General features: G+C 62.1%; 2 protein-coding genes across 5 annotated transcripts in view; one reads left to right on the top strand and one right to left on the bottom strand.

Annotated features, from left to right (window-relative positions):
* KCNAB2 (potassium voltage-gated channel subfamily A regulatory beta subunit 2) overlaps positions 1-7,052 on the top strand; it is a 98,554-nt gene extending 91,502 nt beyond the window's left edge. For all 3 annotated transcript variants that reach the window (XM_081225302.1, XM_081225301.1, XM_081225303.1), the window contains 5 exons: positions 473-593; positions 787-881; positions 1,808-1,928; positions 2,269-2,357; positions 4,388-7,052. In XM_081225302.1, coding sequence (XP_081081428.1) covers positions 473-593; positions 787-881; positions 1,808-1,928; positions 2,269-2,357; positions 4,388-4,477 — 516 coding nt within the window. In that variant the 3' untranslated portion in view covers positions 4,478-7,052. The remainder of the gene's footprint in view (positions 1-472; positions 594-786; positions 882-1,807; positions 1,929-2,268; positions 2,358-4,387) is intronic.
* Positions 7,053-8,075: 1,023 nt separating this feature from the next.
* The window catches only part of CHD5 (chromodomain helicase DNA binding protein 5), a 64,778-nt gene continuing 60,700 nt past the window's right edge, over positions 8,076-12,153 (bottom strand). The window contains exon 41 of one of the 2 annotated variants that reach the window (XM_081224500.1): positions 8,076-11,585. In XM_081224500.1, the coding sequence (XP_081080626.1) occupies positions 11,526-11,585 (60 nt within the window). In that variant the 3' untranslated portion in view covers positions 8,076-11,525. The remainder of the gene's footprint in view (positions 11,586-12,153) is intronic. The other variant, XM_081224499.1, reaches the window with a different exon arrangement.

Below are 12,153 nucleotides of genomic sequence, written 5' to 3'. Positions count from 1 at the left end.
CTGATGCCGGCCACTTTCCCCTCCTGACCTAGTGTTTTCTGCCCCTCCCATCATCCTGGGTCCAGGCCCTACAGTGACAATCATGATAAAACCACTAACAGGCAGGCACTGTCCTGAGGGCTGCCAACACTGTTGACTCATTTGACCCTCATGACAAATGGGGAAACTGAGGCACCGGGGGCTGAGCCCCTTACCCAAGGACACCCGGCCAGTAAGTGCCAGAACCCAAGCCTCACTGCTGAGTTGTGCTTTCCCCCAAATCCCTTCAGCCTTGGGGTCCCACAACCCACTCACTTTTCTCCACGCGTGGAGGGGGGCCTAACAGGCTCCCAGGAAAGCTGAGAGGAGAGGGGAGGGGCAGGCGGTACAGCCGTTCCTGGGGATGCCTTTGTGTCTTCTCCCTGCTGTCCCGGAGGCCCCCCAGAACCGCTGACCGGCAGGGACCCTCCATGCCCCTCTTTGCTTTTCCCAGGAGGCCTACTCCGTTGCCCGGCAGTTCAACTTGATCCCGCCCATCTGCGAGCAGGCCGAGTATCACATGTTCCAGCGCGAAAAGGTGGAGGTGCAGCTTCCCGAGCTCTTCCACAAGATAGGTGGGCTCCCCTCCCGGCCCCGCCCCACCCCACCCTCTCCCTCGCTCCGTCTCCTCCCCAGCCCCGCCCCAACCCCATCCCAGATCCCCTCGCCCCGCCCCTCGCCCCTGCCCTGCCCCGCCCCTTTCCCCTCGCCCCGCCCCTCCCCTCCTCGGGACCCTGCGTTTGACCTCGTCCGGCTTTCCTCTCCCAGGAGTGGGCGCCATGACCTGGTCCCCTCTGGCCTGCGGCATCGTGTCCGGGAAGTACGACGGTGGCATCCCGCCCTACTCGAGAGCCTCCCTGAAGGTAAAGGAGCGGCCGGGCTGGGGGAGGGGACAGGCATTTTGGAGGGGTGGGGCCTTTGGGCAGACACGTTGGTGCTGGGCGGGGCTTCCCTGGGCCACTGTCTGCGGGAAGGTTCGGAGCATGGGAACTTGGAGCCCCAGCTGGCCTGACCCCATGTCTAGAAAGGCTACCCACCTGTGGGACATCCCCCAGGTGAAGAAGCCCCTCACTCCCCCGCCCTCCTGCCCTCCCCCCAGGTTCAGCCCTCACAACCTGCTCTGGATCTGCGTGTGCCCCCTGGGATGCCTCTTCCCCCTGTAGACACCCCGCACACTCTCTCTGGCCCATCCCTGAGACCTCTGGGCTGAGAGCTGTGGGGTTTCTTCAGTGTCACTCAGAGATGCCCCCCGGGACAAGTCCCCCCGGCCCACATACAGGCGCGTGCGCGCACACACACACACATCTCGGAGTGGGGACTCAGGAGGGTCTGCAGGCTGCAGGGGTTGGGGGACAAGGAGCAGGGAGAGAAAGGTCTGCCCAGGCCGGGGCCGAGCCAGTACTGGAGACCCCAGCCCCAGATTCAAGAGCAGGATGGCCTGCCCCACCCACCCCTGCCCAGCCCCCAGCAGGCCTCCCAAGGGGCTCCCTGACTTTGCTGTGGGCACACCTCCTGGGCCGCCCAGCCTCCCAGGAGAAGGGAAGGTCGGCTTATCCACCTCCTTGTCCAGGCTCAGGGGCCTGGCCTCAGCTCCCCGACAGCCCACAGGCTTCAGATGCAACGGTTCCCATCCTTCCAACTGCCCAGGTCTGGACCACAGCAGGACATGGTTAGGCCGGGGCCGGGGGGTGCTGCCGTGCCCCAAATCAACATTTTGTGCCATGCACACAGAGGTCCAGGTGACCTGCCCTCACCTGTGGGCTGTGCTGTGCCTCCACCCCACAACCAGGGCTACCAGTGGCTGAAGGACAAGATCCTGAGTGAGGAGGGCCGGCGCCAGCAGGCCAAGCTGAAGGAGCTGCAGGCCATCGCCGAGCGCCTGGGCTGCACCCTCCCCCAGCTGGCCATAGGTGAGAGGCTGGGAAGCAAGGTGGAGACCGGTGTCCCAGGGAGATGTCAGGAGTCCCTGAGTGCTCGGGCCACACCCCCTCCACCAGCCAGCTGTGGGTAACGGGCTCCTACATTCGTGGGGAGAGGATGGGGGGGTCCCTGAGCACTTGGGCCATCTCTCCACTGGCGGCAGTTGGTGCCAGGGTTCCTCCAGCACTGCTGAGCCCCTGGTTTGCCAGGCCGCTCCTGGGCACCCTCAGCCCCATGCCCAGGAGGCTGGCCTAGGCAGGGTCAGGGCAGAACCAGAGAGGGCCCTGCCGTGGGTGGGCCTCCCTCACCTCTGGTCTTGCTGCCCCCCAGCCTGGTGCCTGAGGAACGAGGGGGTCAGCTCTGTGCTCCTGGGCGCTTCCAGCGCAGACCAGCTGATGGAGAATATTGGAGCAATACAGGTGAGTGGGGGCCGCCAGCCTTGCAGGCCCTGGGCAGAGCTCAGGGTCTCAGCCAGTCATCTGTCCAGCACGTACTTATTGAGCACCTACTACATACCGGACACTGTTCAAGGCACCTGGGCTACAGCAGTGAACCACCAAAAAGCCTTGCTCTCGAAGAGCTGGCTTTCTAGCTGGAACAGACGGAAAACACTAAATGCGAGAAATAAGATTAGAATATGTGTCGGAGGGTGATAAGGACTCTGGAAAAAGAAACCTGGAGCAAGGTCGGGGGTATCCAGCAGGGGCGGGGAGGGGGGAGCCGTGGACCCAGGTTGAAGGGGGCTGGAGGGTAGGCTTGTTGACAAAGTGACTTGTGAGCAAAGGCTTGAAGGATGAGGAGTGGGCAGTGCAAATACTCAGGGGAAGAACGCTCCAGGCTGATGTGAAGGTGCCGGGTGGGCACGAGCCCCGGACAGCAATGAGGCCAGAGGGCCCAGAGCAAAGGGGCAGGGGCGGGAGATGAGCTCGGCGCGGGGGCAGACCCACGGGCCACTGCATGCCCTCTCAGGACTTCGGCAATGGTCCCGTGAGGTGGGAGCCGAGGAGGGGCAGGGTCCAACTTAGATTTTCAAAGGCTCCCTGTCGCTCTTTGGCTGCTGAGTGGAGGAAAGAGTTTGGGGAGAAGGGAAGCACGGAGATTGCTGGGAAGTGATGTCGGTGTTGGGGCAAGGGATGGCCGTGGTGCAGATGGACAGCTGGTTGGATCATCTGGATGTTCTGGAAGATGGACCAACAGGACTGGCTGACAGACTGGATGTGAGGGTGCGGGATAGCAGGTCAGACAGCCCCTGGGGTTTGTCACCTGGAAGGGGGACGTTGCTGTTGACTGAGGTCAAGACGGCTGGAAAAAGCAGTTTGGGGGTGTGGATTATCAGGTGTTCTGGTCCTGGAATCTGCATTTTATGCCGTCGCTGTCCTTCCATTTGAGGGGCAGAGCTTAGACCAGGGCAGGTTCCCTCTGCCCCAAACCTTCTGGAATACAGAAGCAGCATGGCCCCCATCTGCTTCAGGAGCCGCATGCAATGAGAGCAGGACAGTCTGGGGCCAGCGGGCGGTGGGAAGAATGTCTCCCTGTTACAGAACTCAGGTTCAGCTGCTCGTCACTCAAGAATCCAAGTACTGAGACTTCCCTGGAGGTCCAGCGGTTAGGACTCTGCCCTTCCACTGCAGGGGGCATGGGCTCTATCCCTGGCTGGGGAACTAAGATCCCCCAAGCTGCACGGCGCGGCCAAAAAAAAGAAAAATCCAATACTGAGAGACAAGTTTGGGTAAAAGGAAAGGTAGCTTTATTGAGGAAGCTGGCGATCCTGGGAGAAGCTGGACTCACGTCCCAAAGATCCAATTTCCCGGTGTCGATCGGGGGCAAGAGCTTTTAAAGGGGAGTTTCAGGGGTGCTTTGTGGGCAGAGGGAGAAGGCGATGTACAGAGCAGCACAGTTAGGTCTGACGGTCATCTTGAAATTGGTCATGTGGTCATCTGAGCAGGACCACCTGATTGTTTTAAGTACAGTTAATCTTCAACTCCAGGGTCAGTTTGTTCCCATTTCCCTGAGGCCAGTTCTTGGAATTGTGCAGGATGGAGCAGCTTATTTCATGGCTACAGTCTGGTCATCATGTGGTTACTTTTTACACCTGGTGGGGGTTTCAGTAGCTGCAAAACAGCTCAAAGGACATGGCTCAGAATATGACCTATAGCCCTTGCAGAGGGACTAAAAGTCCTTGACTTTGTTTAATGGCTAAACCGTTATTATTTTGTCCCGTTTGACTGCTTTTCTTTGCTTTTGCATTTTCTCACTTCTCCGATTAAATTTATTCTTGGGCTAAAGTTCTTCTACAGATGACAGGCTGGCGTAGGACGTTGTGGGGTGGAGGGGTGGAGCTGTGCTCCAGGAAGGCCCCATAGGGCCGTGCTCCATTACACCCCACCTCACCTGCAGGCCAGGCCAGTCTTGGTGGTAGATTCTGAATAGCTCCCATCTTTGCACACAGGTCCTTCCAAAACTGTCGTCTTCCATTATCCACGAGATCGATAGCATTTTGGGCAATAAACCCTACAGCAAAAAGGACTACAGATCCTAAGAAGCCCCCGGCCGTTTGCCTGGACGGTTTCCGTTTCCCTCCTAGCCTCTCTGTTAGCTCGCTTAAGCTATTTTGAAGCCAAGTCAAGAGTGTGGTTTGCTTCAAAAACAAAACAACACACCAAGATGTCACCGGGAAAAGATCGCAGAAGTCGCTGCCACACACCACCCGCTGCTTCGCAGGACCGATGTCGGGTCCGTGTCAGGGAGTCGGCAGGGATTCGAAGGCACTCGTGCGGTCCCGCCCAAGCCTGCCGTCTCTGCTCCTCCTCCAAGAAACCACCATGTTTTCGCCCAGCCACGGGCCGTCTCAGAGACACAAGTCCGGGCCAGGCCAAGACCAGCTGGGGCCTGGGGGCAGGCAGAGCTGGCCTCTCCTCTGCTGGGAACCCCATCCGGCATTGGGGAAGGGAAGAGGAAGCCGGGTCTGCCTCTTCCTGTGGCCCCTCGGCGGGGCCCTGGTCAGGGCAGGCCCCCCTCTGGGGTCTCCCTCATTCCCCCTCTTGCCAAGGGCTCCAGGTACTTTCCTCGGGCCTGACCTCGGATTCTTCCCCCAGCCCCTTCTCCCAACCACCCGCCCCAGTGTGTCTCCGAGGGGCCTTCCGAACTGCCCCTTGACCCCCACACACACACCTTGCTGCCAGGGGCAGGGATCCAGGGAGATTTGCCCTTCAGTTTGGGACCCACAAAAAGTTGGGGGGCTCTGATTTCAAGCTCCTCGCCCCCCCGGCTTCCTCCCCGCCAACAGTTGATGAGCCCCAGTGCCTGGGCTCCAGTCCAGGGCTCCCTCCAGGGCCCCCCGGGCCCTCCCTCCCTGCCAGGCGCCCAGTCCTCCACCCCTCTGTCCTCGCCCCAGAAGGCCCCGAGGTCATACGTGCTCAGCTGGACTGTGGCTGCTGAGCACACACCAGGTAGCCAGCCTCTGCTGTGCCCCGAGGGTGGTGGCCTTGGGGTCTGCAGAGAGAACGTGCTGGGACCCTTTCAACGAGGGAGAGTCCCTGGGGTTTTCTGTGCTGCGTGCCTGGGGCCTGGGGGGCCAGCCAGCAGCAGCCCCCGCGGTCTAGGAAAAGACCCTGGGAGCCTCCCCGTGGAGCAGTGTCCCCTGCGAGGCCTCAGACCAGGTGGGGTGAGGTGCTGTGTCTTGGGTGCTCAGAGCTTGTAACCAGGGCAGCAGTGCCACCCCCAGGACACCTCCACACAGCCCACGAAGATGGAGGGATGGCTAGGGTCGGTCATTCCTGTCCACACCAGCCTCCCCTCCCCCCAAGCCTGGAACAGATGTGGGACAGGGAGGGAGGGCGGGACATTCACAAGTGTCAGCCCCTTTGCAGCCGGGCCTGGGGCTGCAGGGATGGAGGCGGGGAGGTGGGCCGGCCGCCAGGAGCCGCAGCCCCCATAGTCCTGAGCAACACCCAGCCTTTGCTGGCCGTGGCAGGTGGGAGTTGGGGGCCAGGCTCTGCAGACGCCCCAGCCCACCGAATACGGGCCCTTGTGCCCCTGGGCAGACACAGCCCATCCCGCTTTGCCCTCCAGAGAGGCCCCTCTCTGCCATTACTCTCAGAGGGGCCGCCATCCAGTCCTGGCTGAGCCGAGGCCTGGGAAACTGGCTTTAAGAAAGCCACAAAAGTGGGGGGGGGGGGACGACCCTCCTCCACTCCTGACCTTTGTGCTGGCCCTGGAGTCTAGAACCTTCTCCCTCATGTGTAGACCAGGCCCCTGGGGGTCCTCTTCACCAAGTCCCCTGCACGCTTCAGCCTGTGGGTGTGGAGGAGGGGACAAGCCTGTCCCAGCAGAATCCCCAGCCACTCCCCACCATCACACAGTGGGATCTGGCTCTGAGGACAGGACACTGCAGTGGGGCGGCTTTCATCCCAGGCCCATCCTGGCGGGGACCAAGTGCTCCGGGCCGGGCAGTCCCAGCAGCTGGCCGTGCTCAGGGGCCACGTTACCGGCCGCTCATTGGCGAGATGGCTGGGCCCCCTCCACACAGCTGTCACCCTGCCCACCCACTGCTGGAAGAGGGACCAGGGTGTGCAATCGGGGCCGAGGTCGGGACTGCCCCCCCCACCCCATGAGCCACACCTGGGAAGGCTGAGCCCACTGGCTGCATGTTTCCCAGACGGAGGGAGACAAGGGCCCCCAGGGTTGAGCTCTACCAAGGCCTAAATGCCCAGCGCAAAGACCCAAGCAGCTTCCCGGCCCTGGGGCACCGTCCACGGCCTGGTTCTGTATCCCCCCTGCAAGTGGGTGTGGAGGGATGCCACCCTGCTTCCTCAGGGAGGGTCCCCCGACTTGGGGAGTGCTGGAGTGGGGAAACAGTGGAGTGGGGCCCAGGGGTGGTCAGAGCCTAGAAACAGAAGAGCCGGGCCGAGGCAGGCCCTGGAGGGGCAGCCTGGGCCCCGCCCGGCATGGGTTTCAGACCAGCCAGCCGCACCCCACTGCTTGAGGGGAAGCCCGCCAAGCGCCCCAGCTGCCAGCCAGCCTCTCACCCTCCCCTTGAAGCAGAGTTTGCCCCCAGGGGTCCACCTGGCAGTGCCCCACACGGGATGAAGGCCCAGTCTGGGTCAGGGCAGGCCCAGTCTGGGTCAGGGCAGGACCAGTCTTCCTTGCTAATGACACACAGAGCCCCCAGCATTTTTCACCCTGAATCTACGGCAAATTCAAGGTCCCGAGGACGAGAGGGGGGCTTGCTCTGTCTTCTGTTCTCTCCAGTCATGTAAATAATGTGCTATTTTTCTCCCCCCACCTTTATTTTAATGACTGTGGCTCCTCAGCTCACTGCATCCCCTACACAGGCAGATGCCGTACGCACTTCCAAATGACACTCAGTGGAGACGCAGCGCCGTATTTATGGACAAAATAAAACCCACGCCCGTCAGGGTCTGCTCCCCTCCTTTGCGGGGTCCTCGGGGTCAGGGCTGGGCCAAGGGCAGTGGGAGGGGGAGGAGGCTGCCCCCTGCAGAGGCCAGCCAACCGGAGCCGAGCAGAGGTTGGGAGAAAGGGGCCCTGGGGGAGAGGCAAAGATTGGGCACCGAGGGCTTCCCTGGTGGCGCAGTGGTTTGAGAGTCGGCCTGCCGATGCAGGGGACACGGGTTCGTGCCCCGGTCCGGGAAGATCCCACATGCCGCGGAGCGGCTGAGCCCGTGAGCCATGGCCACTGAGCCTGTGCTCCGCGACGGGAGAGGCCACGGCACTGAGAGGCCCGCGTACCGCAAAAAAAAACAACAAATATTGGGCACCAAGACCCCTTCTCTCCCAAGTGATTCAGGGATGGAAGTTGGTGAGAGGCTGCTGGACCCGCCTGGGGACAGAGAGGTCAGGGTCCAGGGAGGCCTGTGGGCCGTCTCTGGGGACTCAGTGCTCCTCTGAGCAGTGCTGTTTCAGGGGGCAGGTGGGAGGGCCGGGCACCACCCCTGAACACCCCTTTTTGGGGCGCCCCCTTCCCAGCGAGCCTTTCAGCCTCATGGGGCTGTGTCTCCTCAGGTGGGAGGTGGCTTTAGATGACATCCCCCTCACATCCTTCCCCGGCCACCCCCATCCTAGATCAGTGAGAAGCTAGGAAAACACTCTTTGATCCAATCCTTTCCCAAAGGATTTATTAAAACACAGAAAACCAAGACATACACAGAGTACAAAGTAAAGGGAACCGGGTCGGTTACAGTCTTTGTCGAGCCTCCTACACATCCTCCCGAGGACCGGACAGGTGACTACACACAGGGGCTCAGCCTCCAGCTCCGGCTGCCTGGCTGGGACCGTCCCGACTTGCCCCAGCGCCCCGGCCCCTTCGCCAGCTGGGGGCTCTACCAGGCAAGGGGCCGGCCCCTCTCAGCTGGGCCAGATGCCGGCCTGGGTGCAGGCGTCTGCTCCCTTATCCTCCCACGCACCGATGCACGGGCAGGGGGGGTGGACCCCTCCCCTCAACCCCAGGCACAGAGGAGCCATGGGAGGCTCAGGCTCCCAGCTCAATATCGGGGGTTCAGGACACACACACACACCCAACGGGCCCTTTCTGGGTTATCGCACCTAAAAAAATACTTTGTTTAAAAAAAATCTGAAAACTAAGAAAAAAATCCCAAAACACAAGCCAATGACTTTGGGCTGATGCACCACGACTGTAAACTTCCAGAAATATAAAATGGGGCGGGAGCCAGCTTCCTCGACAGAGATAGTGGTCGGCACAGGACAGCTGCAGGTACGGAGGGGGGACCCTGGACCGTGGCTGGGCCAAGACCTCAGCCCCCACCTCCCAGTCAAGCTCCTTCCTGCCACCCCACTCTGGGCACACTCCAGAAGTCCCCGAGCCTACCCTCTACACGATCCCCTCAGGCCCTCAGCATCCCTGGGACCCAACACCTGGCAGCAAGGGCTACAGGTGTCCCTGGGGCAAGACTCAGCCAGCCCCTGACCTGGGCCAGGGAGTCCCCAGAGGACCCTGGGAAGGGACGCCCAACCAGCAGGAGGGCAGGTGGCTGCACGAGTCGTGGTACCAGCAGAACAGGACCATGGTCATCACTTGCAGAAAACAAAGGAGCTTCTGAAGGCGGCTTGCAGGGAGGGCCCCCTTGCACAGGACGTCTCAGGATGTGCTTCCGTGGTGGGCGTGTGCAAGGGGACCCCTGGACACAGTCAGTCCAGCCCGAACTCCCCTGGTCACCCAGGAGCCCGGCCGGCCACACCTTCCGAGACTGTGGCCCCAAGATGGTTCAACAGAAAGCCTACTCAGCACTGGTCTAAATAATAAGGGGGCTGGAAACAAAAATGCGGGCTGGCACTTTTGGCTTCCGCTTGCACATGACCACTCTCCTTCTGCCCGCGGCAAAAACCAAACCCAGCCTGAAGATGCCGAAGACCGTGGGTGGCCGACGCCCCCTCCCCACCACTACAACTTCCGGCAGGAGATAACTTGATAAACCAAGAAGAAAACATTCTTAAGATCCTTTTTCCTCTCCAAAACCAGTCAGCCAGAAACCCACTCCCCAGCTGTCCACAGCACCCCCTCCCAGGCCTCCCAGGTGCTGGTCTTGGAGAGCTGAGCCCTCCCTGGACCAGGCAGTGCCGGGGGCCAGGCCATCCGTGGGTGCCTGGCTCTGGCTGGTAAAGGAAAAGGGCGGAGGCCTGGGAAGGAGCAGAAACGGAAGGGCAGAGGGAAGCTTGCTGGGGATCAAGGGCTGGCAGGGGAAGGACCACCTGCCCTTGGAGTGACGCAGTGGGGACAACACAGACCCCTGTCCTCTACCATGTGCCCCCTGACCTGACGTTCAGGACCCATCCACTGTGTTCCCCACCAGGCCAGCCAGTCTGGCAGGCTGACTGCCTGCTTGAGAGGGCAGAGTCACACGGCCCCGTGGCGGGGGCTCCTGGTGGTCACGCTGCCCGTGGCCTGAGCCGGAACCTCTGCGGGGGGCACGGGTCAGAGGACCACGCGTGTACACATGGCACTGGATAAACCATAGGGGACAGGAATGACCCCACCCTTCCGGGAGGCCTGGAAGGCCTTCACATGTGTCCTGGACACCTGTGCCCCCCCCCACTCCTCCCACCAGCAATGCCAGGGTTGGCCAGCCTGGAGATGGCAGGGGCCTTGGGGGTCCAGCCCTCTAGGGGTTCAGGGAGAGCCATTTACAGTTGAGGACATCTGGGCTCTGGGAGGGCTGGCCAGTGGCCGTGTCCCCAAGACACCCCCAAATCCTGGCCCCAGTCCTGGCCAGGGAGCAGAACAGAACCTCCCTGGTGCCTCCACCCCCAGGCCCAGCTTGTTTCTCTCTCAAACAGGGTTCTGCGCCCAGGGCTCCACGCCAGGAAGGCCCCTCCCTGCTCAAGGCTCGGAATTCCCTTCCAGGCTGCGCCAGAGGGAACGTCAGACACAGACAGGCCCCAGGCCCTGGCCGGTTCCTCCCCTCCAAACTGGGGCCATCACAGCGTACCACCACAGTGGGGCGTTACTGGCAGGAAACAAGGCAGGAAGCTGGGGGTGCTCCAGCTGGGAAGACTGCAGAGGTCACTGGGGCCAGTCCCCTGCCTCCAAGCTTTCCCCAAGCCTTCCGAGAACACAGCGAGGGCAGTCGTGGCCCATCCCAGATGGCAAGTGCCCAGATCAAGGCCTCTCCAGGGACAAGAGTAGAGGGGGGGATAAGTCCAGGCTCCAGCGTGTGGCCTGGTTTCTCCACATCTGCGGCCAGGAGATCGCATGGGGAGTGTACCTGGAGGTGGGGTTGATGGGCCTCCCAGGGCACAGGGCAGGACCAGGGGCTCCTGGGCCCCCCTCAGCACTGCTGTGACCCTCCCTGCTGGAACGCTAGCCACACCCCGGCAGAGGGAGGGCACACCCCTTCCCATGGAGGCCTGAGACAAAGGCTCCCGCAGCCCCCAGGCCAACACCTGCAGGCTCTGCCCTCCCCTTCCCTCCGGGGAACAAGTGACCTGCCACACAGGGCAGGGGCCACAGACCCTCCGCTGGTGACGACAGAGTCCAGGGCCTGTGAGACAGGCTGGGCCAGGGACAGACACCTGTCCCACGGAGACAGCACATGCTTAGTGGTCTCCAGCCTTACAGGAAGCGGCCTGGCCTGAGCTGGGCGTCAGCCAGGTCTCTACCCTCAGGCCGGCCAGTTCCCCAGTCCTGACCCACCTAGCACCGGGGGGCCTCATGGGCAAGGGGCTGGAGCATGGTGCAGACGGGATGGGGGGATGGGGGCAGACACCTCACCCTCCTCAGCCAGGCCAAGTCTGTGGGCGGCCTCTGGGCTCCCAGGAGCTTCCCTTCAGGTCCGGAACCCGTCGGCAGAGAGAGACATACGTGCTGCAAGTCAGACTCCTCCACGCGTCACTCAACTTTTATCAAGACAAACTTGTTCAAGTCTTCAACAGGAAAGTGCAAAAGATGTACAAAGAAATGAAATCTCTTCTAGGAAGTCGTCCTGGCAGAGGTGGCCGAGGGGTGCGTCCCGGGTGGTGTGGGAGCACTTGGGTGGCACTTCTGGGCTCAGGCGGCCTTGTCCCCACGAGGTGGCATTTCTCCATTTCCCTTTCTGTCCTCGGGTGGCGTGGCTCTAGAAAGGTGGCAGCTTTTCTCTCCTGCGGGGGTCGGGCAGGGCGCCCGGCAGGCGCGGCTGCAAGAGGCAGATCACAGGTCACATAGCTGGGTGCTCGGGTCCCCACGGGGGTGGCACCCAACACCCTAGATCACCCACTACGACCTGTCGTGGCCAACTGACAGCAGGGGGTCCCACAGCCCAGACCTCCCAGCCTCGGGCCACGGCCACACCGGGGAGTGGAGGCAGCGGGGCCCCCAAGGAGCAGCCTGTCCGGAACAGCCCCGCCCCCGAGCCTCCGCGCCAAAGCCGAGGTTCTGATGGGACACACAGCTTAGCGGGCGCTGTCAGCGGGGCGGAGGAGGCCACAGCGGACTGGTGGTTTCTCAGGACTAAAACCCTCTCCCAGCTGGTAACACTGAGCCGCACACACGCCGAGCCACCCTCCCGGTCCTGGGCAGCGGCTGGGGGGAGGTGACGTCCCAGGGCGTCCACCACCCGGCAGGAAAGCGCAGGCACAACAGTGGAGTCAGGGTTCCAGGCTGGGGGCAACGGTCCCTGACTCGCTGCCGGGCTCACGCACGCACACCAACACACCGGCGCACAGACGCACGTGTGTACACGGGAGCACGCCCACGTGCACCCA

Source organism: Mesoplodon bidens (assembly GCF_964165515.1).
Source record: "Mesoplodon bidens genome assembly, chromosome: 2".
Classification (NCBI taxonomy): Eukaryota; Metazoa; Chordata; class Mammalia; order Artiodactyla; family Ziphiidae; genus Mesoplodon; species Mesoplodon bidens.
The sequence above is the reverse complement of the archived record's forward strand: the minus strand, read 5'-3'. Positions and strand labels throughout refer to the sequence as shown.